Genomic DNA, 16,220 nt, shown 5'->3' with positions numbered 1-16,220 from the left:
GAACCAGCACAGCCATAAATAAAGAATTTTTTTTTAAGGGACAAAATTGGAAAGAAGGAGAGGCCACAATTCTAAAGGACTGAATTATTTTCTGGAAAAAAAAAAAAAAAAAGACCACTTCTTTTAAGGAATTATTTGACTTTATACATAAAAGTAAGTGTAATAAACTTGCCTAAATTTTAGCTATTTTTCCCTACTATTGGCTAGAGGACACTTTTAGGAAAATTACATTGATTGTTGAGAAGCTACAATCTATTTGCACATATAACTTGTATAATTAAAGTTTGCTACAAGTTCAGAATATAGTAAAAAGAGAATTAGATTTTTGCTACTAAATTAAGGTGCATTGAAAGAGGACTCTGACTTAACATCTCCTGATTCTGAAATTCTCTTTCCATTGAAATACATGCTCTATAAGAGTTTGTTTGCTCTATGTTGTCATGTCTTCTCTTACAATATCCCAGCTTCCTTTTTTCTAATCCTTTGCCTTTCCTCTTTCAAGTCTGACCCATGATCTAGGCCCTGTTTGCCTATTATTGTGGAGGGGAACTACACTTACAGTAATTTACTTACTAATTTAATTTAATCAACTTAGTAAGTTAATCTGTCAGTTAATTTAATTAATTTACTTACTAAGCAACGGATAATGACTTAATGCTAAGATCACAGACACATGTCATCCTCATCTCATCCCACATCCATGGAGAGTATCACTGATGGATTAAATACATTCAAGAAGTTAAACAAGCATTGCTTTGCTTTGTTTTCAAATTGATTCTTAGATATGGAAGTGAGTTTAAAAATTCACAGGTCTTCTGACATAGATGAGAAGCCAACTGATTACCTTGGTGACAGGAAATGCGGGAACCTGGATCAGGGAGATAGGGTACTGGGGGGAAACAGAGATGATGAAGGAGAAGGCCATAATAATTTCTCCACACCTTCTTAATTTGAAGTAGAGCTAGTAGGGGTGCTTATGTATTATTTTATACCACTCTTTATTTAGCAACCAGAGGATAATCTCTCTTCCCACTTTATATCCCAATTTTGCATTCTTTCCTGGGTTTCAGATATTTTCACTCAGTCGTGTCCGACTCTCTGTGACCCCATGGACTGTAGCCCACCAGGCTCCTCTGTCCATGGGATTCTCCAGGCAAGAATACTAGAGTGGTTGCCATTCATATGCTCTCATATCTGAGAGTCTTAGATATTATCAAGAACTTGGACTCAAAAGTTAAATAAACAGAAACATTTCAGAAACGAGCTCTGGGGCTTTAAGTAAATTATTTTATGTCTCTAGCCTGCAAATGATTCACTTTTGAAATGCAGAAGGTACCAACCTTATAAGAATGTTGAATGAATGAAAGTAAACAATAAAACTACATTACTTGGTGCAATGCCTGGCACGCAGTAAGCTCTTAACAGATACTACTTAATGATGGAGGTGACGATGACTTTAAGAAACTGTGAGGAAGAAAGAACTTTGCCCAAGATGATTCCTTTTCTCTTCATCAACATTAAATTCAATTAGCCTCCTGAAATCATGATTTGACTTCTGACATTTATTTTAACCTACAGATCCCTCCTGTCTCCTGGAAGTTTAGAATCATTTTGAGCTCCTCAAATGTATTTTGTGTCCGAGAAGCAAAATCAGAAAAGAAAACACAGATGCACCACCTCCATGCATACCGCAGTTTGAACGTTCTCAGCAGGGCCAACATCGTAAGGGAAAGTGCCATCGGAGCTAAACATAATTTCTGAATAGCTCTGGAGGCTTTTTCTCTAGGGGAAACTTGGGAGAAGTTCTCAATTCCACTTCCTTTTTTAAAAATTTTTATTTATTTGTTTGTTTGTTTTTGGCTGTGCTGGGTCTCCGTTGCCACACAGGCTTTTCTCTAGTTGTGGAGAATGGGGATTATTCTCTCGTTGTGGAGCATGGGCTTCTGTTTGCAGTGGCTTCTCTTGTTGGTACTCGGGCTTCCATAGTTGTGGCACGTGTGCTGAGTAGTTGTAGCTCCAAGGCTCTGGAGCACAGGCTCAATAATTGTGGTGCATGGGCTTAGTTGCACCATAGCATGCGGTATCTTCACAGATGAGGGATCTAACCCATGTCTCCTGCATTGGCAGGCAGATTCTTTACCACCAAGGAAGCCCTCGATTCCATTGTCTAGCTTTGTTAAAAGTTCAGGTCAGCAGAACTTAGCTGAGGTTAAAGCAGTAAAGAAGCAGTAGATGTACTCGTAGCTCTGGCTACTTCATGGGTCTTCTCGGGCAGGTTGCTACTGAAGCATAGCTCAGATTCTCAGCTCCCTGCTTCTGCTCATCTGGAGGTCAGTGCTCCAGGGGACCCAGAAGGTCCTTTTGCCTCCTCCACAGCTTCTTCATGGCCATGATCACTTCTTTGTTTCTCAGGGTATAGATGGCAGGATTCAGCATGGGAGTGACCATTGTGTACAGCACAGAGACCACCTTGTCCATGGGGAATGTCCGAAATGGCCGTGCATAGATATAGACACAAGGCACAAAGATTAAGGTGACCACGGCAATATGGGAGGCACAGGTGGACAGGGCTTTGCTACGGCCCTCCCTCGAGTGGCTTCGGAGCATGACTAGCAGTGCTGTGTAGGATCCCAAGAGCACCAGAAAACACATCAAGGTCACCAGACCATTGTTAGACACCATCAGAAGCTCTAAGACAAAGGTGTCTGTGCAGGCCAACTTGATAAGCTGGGGCACATCACAGTAAAAGTTGTCCAGCTTGTCAGGCCCACAGAATGGCAGCTGGACAGTCAGTCCAACCTGTGCAATGGAGTGGATGAAGCCCCCCACCCAGGAGGCCGCCACGAGGAGCCCACAGACTGTCCGATTCATGATAAGCATATAGCGCAGGGGCTGGGAAATGGCAACATAGCGGTCATATGCCATGACCGTCAGCAGGAAGATCTTGATGCCTCCAATGAAGTGGAAGAAGAAGAGCTGAGTCAGGCAGCCACCAAAGGAAATGACAGGCTTCCGCGAGAGCAAGTCAGCCAGCATCCTCGGTGCCGTGATGGACGAGTAGCAAAAATCCAGGAAAGAAAGATTGCCTAAGAGAAAGTACATGGTTGTGTGCAGGCGTGGGTCAGAGGTCACTACGGCCACAATCAGGAGATTTCCAGTCACAGTTATAAGATACACAACTGAGAAGATGATAAAGAAGAAAAGCCGGAGCTCCCATACCTGACAGAGCCCCAGGAGGACAAAACCTGTCACCTGGGAATGGTTTGCTGCGGTCATCTGCTTGGTGTGGCCTGGCAAGTGAGCCTGCTGAGGAAAATGGGCATGTTCACTGTGGGCTCCACAAGCTTCTCCAGGACAGTATCTTCTGGCTTCCCTGGGGAATGGAGTTTTCGCCACTATCACTTAGTACAAGAAGAAGGTTGTAAGTGGCTCTACGGGACACCCAGCATTTGAACATCAAGTACTGGTATAATCAAACACCAAGACCATAAAACACAGCATGCTGCTGCTGCTAAGTCGCTTCAGCTGTGTCCGACTCTGTGCGACCCCATAGACGGCAGCCCACCAGGCTCCCCCGTCCCTGGGATTCTCCAGGCAAGAACACTGGAGTGGGTTGCCATTTCCTTCTCCAATGCATGAAAGTGAAAGGTAAAAGTGAAGTCGCTGAGTCGTGTCTGACTCTTAGCGACCCCATGGATTGCAGCCTACCAGGCTCCTCCGTCCATGGGATTTTCCAAGCAAGAGTACTGGAGTGGGGTGCCATTGCCTTCTCTGTAAACACAGCATAGCACTGGTATTTATAGTTCATGAGAATCACAAATCATCAGTCCTCAAAAATTAAAAACTGGGAGTAGAGGCAATATTGCCAAACTGGGAGTGAATTTTTATTCTTTCAGTAACTAACTGTATAAACAATAACAATCTTCAGAAATTCTCTAAACCTCACTTGCCACATCTGTGATATAAAGTAGCCATAATGTATGCAAAATATTCTATAGTTTATAATTATATGTGGCATTTATGTAGGAAACCTGATAAATTCCCATGGCAGATATTTAGAGTTTCCATGGTGTGACAGATTGCTCATTTATATCCCCAAAAAAAAAGAGTACAAGTTCCCATCATATCCCTGGGAAAATATTCCGTTTCCTTTTGAGTTAGCTCTAACTTGGACATATATTTCCTGCTTTAGGATTTTCATCCTAGAAGGATGTTAAATCATGGGCAAGGGACAAAATAGAAAACACTGTTCCTCAGACTCACAGACTTAAGAGAACGAACTTAAGCTTACTAGAGGGGAAGGATGGGGGAAGGGAGCGTCAAGGAGCTTGTGATGGGCATGTACACACTGCTGTTTAAGTGTACACACAACAGTGTCTTGCTGTATAGCACACGGAACTCTGCTCAGTGTTATGTGGCAACCTGGATGGGATGGCAGTTTGGGGGAGAATGGATACATGTACATGTCCAACTGAGCCCCTTTGCTTTTCACTTGAAAATATCACAACATTGTTAATTGACACACTCTATATACAAAATCAAAAGTTAAAAAAAAAAACCACTGTTCTGCACATTATAAAGATAATGACCTACTGCTTTTCTTACATCTGATTAGAAAACATGTGGAAGAAAAGCTTTCTATCATGTGTCTCTGGGAAACCCAGAGAAATGATAGTCCCCTGGGGAAACAAATAGAAGGGTGACTAGAACAGACTGTGATTATCAATATTAATCTCAGGGTACTTATCTAAAGTGTAATTTCTTATACATATGAAAAGTTTCAAGAGAAGATCACAAATACTGATTTAAGTTTTAAAATCACTATCAAAATACAGAGCTGCCTCAACATTTGAAAACCTTGGAAATAAAAGAGATGTTTCATATATTTAAGCATTTTAAAAGATACTAAAAAAAGCTAGCCATTTACAAGACACCTGGAATGCATCTCTTCACATCCCATAACAGAATGGTCACTTATCAATTCACGTTTAACTTAACTAGTTTTGCACTAGGACATGTGATCTGGAGAAAGTTACTTAACCTCTCTCAACTTTAATTTTCCTGGCAGTAAAATGAAGATGATGACAATATACCCAGTTTGCCTCACTGAGATATTTTAAGCATAATATGTAAATTAATATATGCTGCTGTTAAGTCGCTTCAGTCATGTCCGACTCTGTGCGACCCCATAGACGGCAGCCCACCAGGCTCCCCCATCCCTGGAATTCTCCAGGCAAGAACACTGGAGTGGGTTGCCATTTCCTTCTCCAATGCATGAAAGTGAAAAGTGAAAGTGAAGTTGCTCAGTTGTGTCCGACTCCTAGTGACCCCATGGACTGCAGCCTACCAGGCTTCTCCATACATGGGATTTTCCAGGCAAGAGTACGGAGTCGGTTGCCATATAGGTATGACTTTTTCCCAGCCTTTGTATGATTCTAAGCAGATTCTGTTGCCGATGAGCCTAAGATAGGGAAGAGTTTACTCTCGTTTGTCATACCTGAAACGTTTCTAAATGGGAAATTCACTGTAATATATCTTATATCTAGCATTATAAATGTAAATATTAGATTTTTAACTGACATAGTGGATTGTTCTTCAGCATACATTTTTAGGTATTTTTAAGTATAATTCTAGGCATACATGCAATACAGGGGAACTGGGTTCCATTCCTGGGTCAGGAAGATCCCCTGGAGAAGGAAATGGCAACCCACTCCAGTCTTCTTGCCTGGGAAATCTCCTGGACAGAGGAGACTGGCAGGCTACAGTCCATGGGGTCACAAGAGTCAAGCACAACCGAGCGACTAAACCACCAAACCACCACTAGGCATACATTTGTGAATTTTCCATTCACTCCAATTCAGTGATCATTTATTCTCAGAATATTTTATGTAAACAAAGAGTACTAGCAACTACAAAAATAGTGAAGAAGTAATACGTAATATCTCTACCTTCTTGTATCTTATTTTAGATGGAAAGATAAGAAAATCATTTTGTAAATTAAGAACAAAATAAAAAGTTTAAATAAATTTAAAATGTGATACCTGTCTCTAAAACGTTATAGATATAGTGCTATTGGGAGGAGAAAAAATTCCTTCTCCTTGAAGGAATGAGTAACTGTGAGACCTCCAGGAGAGAAGTCTATTTCATTCATTTTAGGATCTCTACTTCCAGATACCTATGGTGCTCAATAGCCATAACTTTTGCCAACACTATAAAAACCAGCTTGGATAGAGAGGAAAGCATGTTCCCAGCATCACCAGTATACCTTGGATTTTGGACTCATAAACTGTGATCTCCTGGTTAAAAAATCTGAATTGTTCTGAATCTAGTCTGTATGGTGTGGGCAATGGTCCTAGATCACAGTTTTCAATATTGCAAAATGAGGACAGCAACACTTCCCCTGGAGGGTTGATTTAAGCATGAAATTAGACAATGTATAGAAGGCTTTTAGCCTAATGCCTAGAAGAATACTAGATAACAGTATCTTGAATGTAAATAAATAGTAGCTGTATCTTGAAATTTAGAAAGTATTCTTAACTCAGAAACAGGGAGGGATAGAAATAATGCATTTCTGAGGGAAGAAACATTAAGAAAATACAGAGTGCTCGCTTTGGCAGCACATATACTAAAATTGGAACTAAAATGGGCCTTGAACAAGGATGACATGCAAATTCATGAAGCGTTCCATATTTTTATAGAATACATTTTGTATAATAACTGTGTAACTGTTTTTGTTTGGCTTTTTATATTTTTGTAAGAAGCTAACTAGAGAAATAATTTTGGAAAATCTACTCTAGGACTTCCTCTGTAGTCCAGTGGCTAAGACTCCTTGCGCCCAATGCAGGGGACCCCTGATCAGGGAAGTAGATCCCACTTGCCACAACTAAGGGTTCCCATGCTGCAACTAAGACCCAATGCAGCCAAAATAAATAAATATTTTTAAAACAAAAATCTAGTCTAAAGATTTATATAATGTTGTCAAATACAAAGATGGTAAATGGAAAAACCACAAAAAAAAAAAAAAGAAAGAAAAAATACACAGAGATGCGACAGTAGAGGGAATGTCTGGATAGAGTCAGAATGTCTTTCTTGAAATAGAAATAGTGGTAAGGGAGAACATAGGAAAAGTAGACAGAAGACTCGGATCATAACTTCAGCTTTAGGTAAATGTCAGGTTAAGAAGTTCCTGTTTTAGATAGAGTTTACAAGCAGGGGAATAAGGAAATCAAAAAGGCATTACTACTGCTTAGCTGTGCCATTTGAACACCCTATTTAAGTAAACATTTAAAATTTGTGAATTCTCTTTGGTCAGTGGAATTATAGATGTTTAAACCTCTTGTTTACTCACTCCATTTAAGTGAAACTCCAAGAAGGAGGGAATATGTGTATTCATATAGCTGATTCACTTTGTTATACAGTAGAAACTAATACAACCTTGTAAAGCAATTATATTCCAACTAAAAAAATAATAAAACCTACCAAAAAAAAGGAAATAGTCTAATTTTAAATCTTATTTCTCATCCTAAAAGTAGAGTGACCACAGCATGAAAAATGGTCTTAGACTTTAATGCAAAGTCACTCCAGCAGAGTTGAGGCTCAGAGAAGAAAAATGACTTGCTAAATTCTCAAGGTTAGTTAGTAGCACAGACTAGACCATGCTGTTCATTATATCCTTTCAATGGAAATTTCAGGATCTACATCTCCAAATGGATGAGAAAAAGCCAAAGAACACATGAAATAGCAGTGGTTCACTTACCTGCAGCTTCCCATTTAAGATATGCCAATAGCAAATACAGATTTATAAATATGGGTCAAAATATTTGAGTGTAAAGATTCTGCTGAGCCCTTGAGAGGGCTTTAGGGAATGGAACTTGGCTAATTTTAGTGCAGAGGGATTACTGGCACAACAGGAGGCAAATTCCAGGTATGGGGCAGGCAAACCTGCCCGGTGCTCTCCAAAGTCATATGTCACTGGAGACCACACCAAGAACCAGAGCATGGAAGGGCAATGGCTTGAGTAAACCATCCCTGTAGGATAAATGAACTGCTTTCCCTCTGGCTTGAAAGATTTTTCTGCATCACCATATCATGGCACCATAATTCAAAAATTTAATTTGCAATTATTTGTCTCCAGTTATCTGTTTTCCTATCTTTCTCTTACCCTATTTTATAATGTTTCTTAATTACCATACAGATCAAAGATTTAAATGCATAAAATAAATCAATGTGAGTGTTCACTGAGAAAGTAAGAGTTCAGCCAACTACCACAAACCTGCTGCTCCTCAATCTGACTTTATTGTTCCCAACCAATTGCTTTTGGTATCATTGTCCTTGTTAAAGATTTTTGAGGTCATCTGTGTATTGGACAATATTTTATGCATATCAATAAGGCAAAGTATTACTTCATAAAATCCTCAAATTTGTAGATGTTTTAGAACTCTCAGATATGAAAATTTTACTGAATGCTTGTTATATGTTTATTTTCAAAAAATTTATTCCAATTTATATATGTGAGATACATATTCTTATATGAACATTTTACTGAATGTTTGTTATATATATGTTATATATTTATTGTTTATATTTATTTGTTATTTATTTTCAGAAAATGTATTCCAATTGATGTGTGTGAGATGTTCAATCTCACCATATTTTTGCCAATAATAATTATCAATCTTTGCATCATTTTCAATTGAATTTTATAAAAGTCTGATTTTAACATGCACTTTTAAAATTATTGAAGATAGCTATTTTTTTGTCTTAAAAATTCTTCCATGACATTCATATTGATAGTGGTGTTTCTTTATTCTTTTCTCAGATGTTCCATGCATTACCATTTTTGTAGTTTTGTTTATCTTATTTATGAACTATGTATTAAGAATAGAAATTCTACCTTTTACACTGTTGGTAGGAATGTAAATTCGTACAGCCAATATGGAGAACAGTATGAAGGTTCCCTAAAATCACTAAAAATAGAGTTACAATATGACCCAGCAGTCCCACTCCTGGACATATATTCAGAGAAAATCATACTTCAAAAAGATACATACACCTCAATATTTATAGCAGCACTATTTACAGTAGCCAAGACATGGAAGCAACCTAAATGTCCATTAACAGATGAATGGAGAAAGAAGTAGTGGTACACATATACGATGGAATATTACTCAGCCATAAAAAATGAAATAATGCCATTTGCAGCAACATGAATGGACCTAGAGATTATCAATCAAAGTGAAGTAAGTCAGATAGAGAAAGATAAGTATCATATAATATGACTTATATCTTGAATCTAAAAAATGTGGTACAAGTGAACCTATTTACAAAACAGACATAGAAAACAGCTTATGGTTACCAAAGGAGAGGGAGGGAAAAATTAAAAGCTTGAGATTAACAGATACCTACTACTACATACGACTTCTCTGGTGGCGCAGATTGTAAAGCATCTGCCTACAATGCAGGAGACCCAGGTTTGATCCCTGGGTTGGGACGATCCTCTGAAGAAGGAAATGGCAACCCACTCCAGTATTCTTGCCTGGGAAATCCCATGGATGGAGGAACGTGGTAGGCTACAGTCCACAGGGTCGCAAAGAGTCGGACACGACTGACGACTTCACTTCACTCCCTACTACATATAAACAACAAGGAACTACTGGATAGCACAGGGAACTATATTCAATATTATGAAATAACTTACAATTGAAACGAATCTGAAAAAGAATATATTTGTATATACATATAATAACTAAATAACTACAGTACACTTGAACCTAATACAGTACTGTAAGTCCACTATACTTGAATAAAAGAATTTTTTTTTTTTTTTTTTTTTTTAGTTTTTTTTTTTTTTTAATTTTATTTTATTTTTAAACTTTACATAACTGTATTAGATTTGCCAAATATCAAAATGAATCCGCCACAGGTATACATGTGTTCCCCATCCTGAACCCTCCTCCCTCCTCCCTCCCCATTCCATCCCTCTGGGTCGTCCCAGTGCACCAGCCCCAAGCATCCAGTATCGTGCATCGAACCTGGACTGGCAACTCATTTCATACATGATATTTTACATGTTTCAATGCCATTCTCCCAAATCTTCCCACCCTCTCCCTCTCCCACAGAGTCCATAAGACTGTTCTATACATCAGTGTCTCTTTTGCTGTCTCGTACACAGGGTTATTGTTACCATCTTTCTAAATTCCATATATATGCGTTAGTATACTGTATTGGTGTTTTTCTTTCTGGCTTACCTCACTCTGTATAATAGGCTCCAGTTTCATCCACCTCATTAGAACTGATTCAGATGTATTCTTTTTAATGGCTGAATAATACTCCATTGTGTATATGTACCACAGCTTTCTTATCCATTCATCTGCTGATGGACATCTAGGTTGCTTCCATGTCCTGGCTATTATAAACAGTGCTGCGATGAACATTGGGGTACTCGTGTCTCTTTCCCTTCTGGTTTTCTCAGTGTGTATGCCCAGCAGTGGGATTGCTGGATCATAAGGCAGGTCTATTTCCAGTTTTTTAAGGAATCTCCACACTGTTCTCCATAGTGGCTGTACTAGTTTGCATTCCCACCAACAGTGTAAGAGGGTTCCCTTTTCTCCACACCCTCTCCAGCATTTATTACTTGTAGACTTTTGGATCGCAGCCATTCTGACTGGCGTGAAATGGTACCTCATAGTGGTTTTGATTGCATTTCTCTGATAATGAGTGATGTTGAGCATCTTTTCATGTGTTTGTTAGCCATCTGGATGTCTTCTTTGGAGAAATGTGTATTTAGTTCTTTGGCCCATTTTTTGATTGGGTCATTTATTTTTCTGGAGTTGAGCTGTAGGAGTTGCTTGTATATTCTTGAGATTAGTTGTTTGTCAGTTGCTTCATTTGCTATTATCTTCTCCCATTCTGAAGGCTGTCTTTTCACCTTGCTAATAGTTTCCTTTGATGTGCAGAAGCTTTTAAGGTTAATTAGGTCCCATTTGTTTATTTTTGCTTTTATTTCCAATATTCTGGGAGGTGGGTCATAGAGGATCCTGCTGTGATGTATGTCAGAGAGTGTTTTGCCTATGTTCTCCTCTAGGAGTTTTATAGTTTCTGGTCTTACGTTTAGATCTTTAATCCATTTTGAGTTTATTTTTGTGTATGGTGTTAGAAAGTGTTCTAGTTTCATTCTTTTACAAGTGGTTGACCAGAGTTCCCAGCACCACTTGTTAAAGAGATTGTCTTTAATCCATTGTATATTCTTGCCTCCTTTGTCAAAGATAAGGTGTCCATATGTGCGTGGATTTATCTCTGGGCTTTCTATTTTGTTCCATTGATCTATATTTCTGTCTTTGTGCCAGTACCATACTGTCTTGATAACTGTGGCTTTGTAGTAGAGCCTGAAGTCAGGTAGGTTGATTCCTCCAGTTCCATTCTTCTTTCTCAAGATCGCTTTGGCTATTCGAGGTTTTTTGTTTTTCCATACAAATTGTGAAATTATTTGTTCTAGCTCTGTGAAGAATGCTGTTGGTAGCTTGATAGGGATTGCATTGAATCTATAGATGGCTTTGGCTAGTATACTCATTTTCACTATATTAATTCTTCCAATCCATGAACATGGTATATTTCTCCATCTGTTAGTGTCCTCTTTGATTTCTTTCACCAGTGTTTTATAGTTTTCTATATATAGGTCTTTAGAATCTTTAGGTAGATATATTCCTAAGTATTTTATTCTTTCCGTTGCAATGGTGAATGGAATTGTTTCCTTAATTTCTCTTTCTGTTTTCTCATTATTAGTGTATAGGAATGCAAGGGATTTCTGTGTGTTGATTTTATATCCTGCAACTTTACTATAGTCATTGATTAGTTCTAGTAATTTTCTGGTGGAGTCTTTAGGGTTTTCTATGTAGAGGATCATGTCATCTGCAACCAGTGAGAGCTTTACTTCTTCTTTTCCAATTTGGATTCCTTTTATTTCTTTTTCTGCTCTGATTGCTGTGGCCAAAACTTCCAAAACTATGTTGAATAGTAATGGTGAAAGTGGGCACCCTTGTCTTGTTCCTGACTTTAGAGGAAATGCTTTCAATTTTTCGCCATTGAGGATAATGTTTGCTGTGGGTTTGTCATATATAGCTTTGATTATGTTGAGGTATGTTCCTTCTATTCCTGCTTTCTGGAGAGTTTTGATCATAAATGGATGTTGAATTTTGTCAAAGGCTTTCTCTGCATCTATTGAGATAATCATATGGTTTTTATTTTTCAATTTGTTAATGTGGTGTATTACATTGATTGATTTGCGGATATTGAAGAATCCTTGCATCCCTGGGATAAAGCCCACTTGGTCATGGTGTATGATCTTTTTAATGTGTTGTTGGATTCTGATTGCTAGAATTTTGTTAAGGATTTTTGCATCTATGTTCATCAGTGATATTGGCCTGTAGTTTTCTTTTTTTGTGGGATCTTTGTCAGGTTTTGGTATTAGGGTGATGGTGGCCTCATAGAATGAGTTTGGAAGTTTACCATCCTCTGCAATTTTCTGGAAGAGTTTGAGCAGGATAGGTGTTAGCTCTTCTCTAAATTTTTGGTAGAATTCAGGTGTGAAGCCGTCTGGACCTGGGCTTTTGTTTGCTGGAAGATTTTTGATTACAGTTTCAATTTCCGTGCTTGTGATGGGTCTGTTAAGATTTTCTATTTCTTCCTGATCAAGTTTTGGAAAGTTGTACTTTTCTAAGAATTTGTCCATTTCTTCCTCGTTGTCCATTTTATTGGCATATAATTGTTGATAGTAGTCTCTTATGATCCTTTGTATTTCTGTGTTGTTTGTTGTGATCTCTCCATTTTCATTTCTAATTTTATTGATTTGATTTTTCTCCCTTTGTTTCTTGATGAGTCTGGCTAATGGTTTGTCAATTTTATTTATCCTTTCAAAGAACCAGCTTTTGGTTTTGTTGATTTTTGCTATGGTCTCTTTTGTTTCTTTTGCATTTATTTCTGCTCTAAGTTTTAAGATTTCTTTCCTTCTACTAACCCTGGGGTTCTTCATTTCTTCCCTTTCTAGTTGCTTTAGGTGTAGAGTTAGGTTATTTATTTGACTTTTTTCTTGTTTCTTGAGGTGTGCCTGTATTGCTATGAACTTTCCCCTTAGGACTGCTTTTACCGTGTCCCACAGGTTTTGGGTTGTTGTGTTTTCATTTTCATTCGTTTCTATGCAAATTTTGATTTCTTTTTTGATTTCTTCTGTGATTTGTTGGTTATTCAGCAGTGTGTTGTTCAGCCTCCATATGTTGGATTTTTTAATAGTTTTTCTCCTGTAATTGAGATCTAATCTTACTGCATTGTGGTCAGAAAAGATGCTTGGAATGATTTCTATTTTTTTGAATTTACCAAGGCTAGCTTTATGGCCCAGGATGTGATCTATCCTGGAGAAGGTTCCATGTGCACTTGAGAAGAAGGTGAAATTCATTGTTTTGGGATGAATGTCCTATAGATATCAATCAGGTCTAACTGGTCTATTGTATCATTTAAAGTTTGTGTTTCCTTGTTAATTTTCTGTTTAGTTGATCTATCCATAGGTGTGAGTGGGGTATTAAAGTCTCCCACTATTATTGTATTATTGTTAATTTCTTCTTTCATACTTGTTAGCATTTGTCTTACATACTGCGGTGCTCCCGTGTTGGGTGCATATATATTTATAATTGTTATATCTTCTTCTTGGATTGATCCTTTGATCATTATGTAGTGACCATCTTTGTCTCTTTTCACAGTCTTTGTTTTAAAGTCTATTTTATCTGATATGAGTATTGCTACTCCTGCTTTCTTTTGGTCCCTATTTGCATGGAAAATCTTTTTCCAGCCCTTCACTTTCAGTCTGTATGTGTCCCCTGTTTTGAGGTGGGTCTCTTGTAGACAACATATGCAGGGGTCTTGTTTTTGTATCCATTCAGCCAGTCTTTGTCTTTTGGTTGGGGCATTCAACCCATTTACGTTTAAGGTAATTACTGATAAGTATGACCCCGTTGCCATTTACTTTATTGTTCTGGGTTCGAATTTATACACAATTTTTGTGTTTCCTGTCTAGAGAATATCCTTTAGTATTTGTTGGAGAGCTGGTTTGGTGGTGCAGAATTCTCTCAGCTTTTGCTTGTCTGAAAAGCTTTTGATTTCTCCTTCATACTTGAATGAGATCCTTGCTGGGTACAATAATCTGGGCTGTAGGTTATTTTCTTTCATCATTTTAAGTATGTCTTGCCATTCCCTCCTGGCTTGAAGAGTTTCTATTGAAAGATCAGCTGTTATCCTTATGGGAATTCCCTTGTGTGTTATTTGTTGTTTTTCCCTTGCTGCTTTTAATATTTGTTCTTTGTGTTTGATCTTTGTTAATTTGATTACTATGTGTCTTGGGGTGTTTCGCCTTGGGTTTATCCTGTTTGGGACTCTCTGGGTTTCTTGGACTTGGGTGATTATTTCCTTCCCCATTTTAGGGAAGTTTTCAACTATTATCTCCTCAAGTATTTTCTCATGGTCTTTCTTTTTGTCTTCTTCTTCTGGGATCCCTATGATTCGAATGTTGTAGCGTTTAATATTGTCCTGGAGGTCTCTGAGATTGTCCTCATTTCTTTTAATTCGTTTTTCTTTTATCCTCTCTGATTCATTTATTTCTACCATTCTATCTTCTAATTCACTAATCCTATCTTCTGCCTCTGTTATTCTACTATTTGTTGCCTCCAGAGTGTTTTTAATTTCACTTATTGCATTATTCATTATATATTGACTCGTTTTTATTTCTTCTAAGTCCTTGTTAAACCTTTCTTGCATCTTCTCAATCCTTGCCTCCAGGCTATTTATCTGTGATTCCATTTTAATTTCAAGATTTTGGATCAATTTCACTATCATTATTCGGAATTCTTTATCAGGTAGATTCCCTATCTCTTCCTCTTTTGTTTGGTTTGGTGGGCATTTATCCTGTTCCTTTATCTGCTGGCTATTCCTCTGTCTCTTCATCTTGTTTAAATTGCTGAGTTTGGGGTGTCCTTTCTGTATTCTGGCAGTTTGTGGAGTTCTCTTTATTGTGGCGTTTCCTCGCTGTGTGTGGGTTTGTACAGGTGGCTTGTCAGGGTTTCCTGGTTAGGGAAGCTTGTGTCGATGTTCTGGTGGATGGAACTGTATTTCTTCTCTCTGGAGTGTAATGAAATGTCCAGTAATGAGTTATGAGATGTCTATGGTTTTGGGGTGACTTTGGGCAGCCTGTATCTTGAAGCTCAGGGCTGTGTTCCTTTGTTGCTGGAGAATTTGCTTGTTATGTCTTTCCCTGGAACTTGTTGGCCCTTGTGTGGTGCTTGGTTTCAGTGTCGGTATGGAGGCGTTTGATGAGCTCCTGTCAATTAATGTTCCTTGGAGTCAGGAGTTCCCTGGAGTCAGGGTTTGGACTTAAGCCTCCTACTTCCAGTTATCGGTCTTAATTTTACAGTAGTTTCAAAACTTCTCCTTCTATACAGCACCACTGATAAAACATCTACGTTAAAGATGAAAAGTTTCTCTACTGTGAGGGTCACTCAGAGAGGTTCACAGCGTTACATGGAGAAGAGAAGTGGGAGGAGGGAGTTAGAGGTGACCCAAATGAGATGAGGTGGAATCAATAGTGGAGAGAGTGGGCTATCCAGTAGTCACTTCCTTATGTGCACTCCACAACTGGACCGCTCAGAGATGTTCACGGAGTTATACAGGGAAGAGAAGAAGGAGGCAGGAGACAGAGGTGGCCAGAAGGATAAAAGGGGGAAATGAAAAGGAGGGAGACAGATCCAGCCAGTAATCAGTTCCTTAAGTGTTCTCCACCGTCTGGAACACACAGAAATTCACAGAGTTGGGTAGAGTAGAGAGGGGTTAGGGAGGAGATACAGGTGACCTGGTGGAGAAAATGGAGAGTCCAAAGGGAGAAAGAGCAGTCAAGCCAGTAATCTCGTACACTAGTGAAAAATGGGTCCTGGAGATTGGGTTCTTAAAGGTACAAAATTGGTAACAAATACATAAAAACAAAAATTAGAAATCTAGAGTAGAGTTTGGAATTTCAAAAATGCGATGTTAATGAAAAGAAGAAGGAAAAGAAAGAGAGAAAAAACGAACAAAGAAAAACAAACAAGGTCGTGAAAGTAATAAAGAAACTACAGGTACAAAATTGATAACTAATACCAAAAAGCAAAAATTAAAAATCTAGAGTAGAGTTTGGAATTTCAAAAATA

The 16,220-nt window shown here is 38.3% G+C and overlaps 1 protein-coding gene and 1 pseudogene across 1 annotated transcript; one reads left to right on the top strand and one right to left on the bottom strand.

Annotated features, from left to right (window-relative positions):
* Positions 1–2,331: 2,331 nt before the first annotated feature.
* Positions 2,332–3,276, bottom strand: LOC102408408 (olfactory receptor 4D5). Its single transcript, XM_006056047.2, has one exon. The coding sequence runs from the start codon at positions 3,274–3,276 to the stop codon at positions 2,332–2,334; it is 945 nt and encodes a 314-aa protein (XP_006056109.2).
* A 3,325-nt stretch (positions 3,277–6,601) lies between these two features.
* LOC112585295 lies at positions 6,602–6,694 on the top strand (annotated as a pseudogene).
* The last annotated feature ends 9,526 nt before the right edge of the window (positions 6,695–16,220 follow it).

Source organism: Bubalus bubalis, chromosome 5 (assembly GCF_019923935.1).
Source record: "Bubalus bubalis isolate 160015118507 breed Murrah chromosome 5, NDDB_SH_1, whole genome shotgun sequence".
Lineage (NCBI taxonomy): Eukaryota > Metazoa > Chordata > Mammalia > Artiodactyla > Bovidae > Bubalus > Bubalus bubalis.
The sequence above is the reverse complement of the archived record's forward strand: the minus strand, read 5'-3'. Positions and strand labels throughout refer to the sequence as shown.

Bases quoted from the DNA above. Each gene is read 5' to 3' on its own strand.
- LOC102408408 (XM_006056047.2), bottom strand. From the start codon at position 3,276: ATGACCGCAGCAAACCATTCCCAGGTGACAGGTTTTGTCCTCCTGGGG.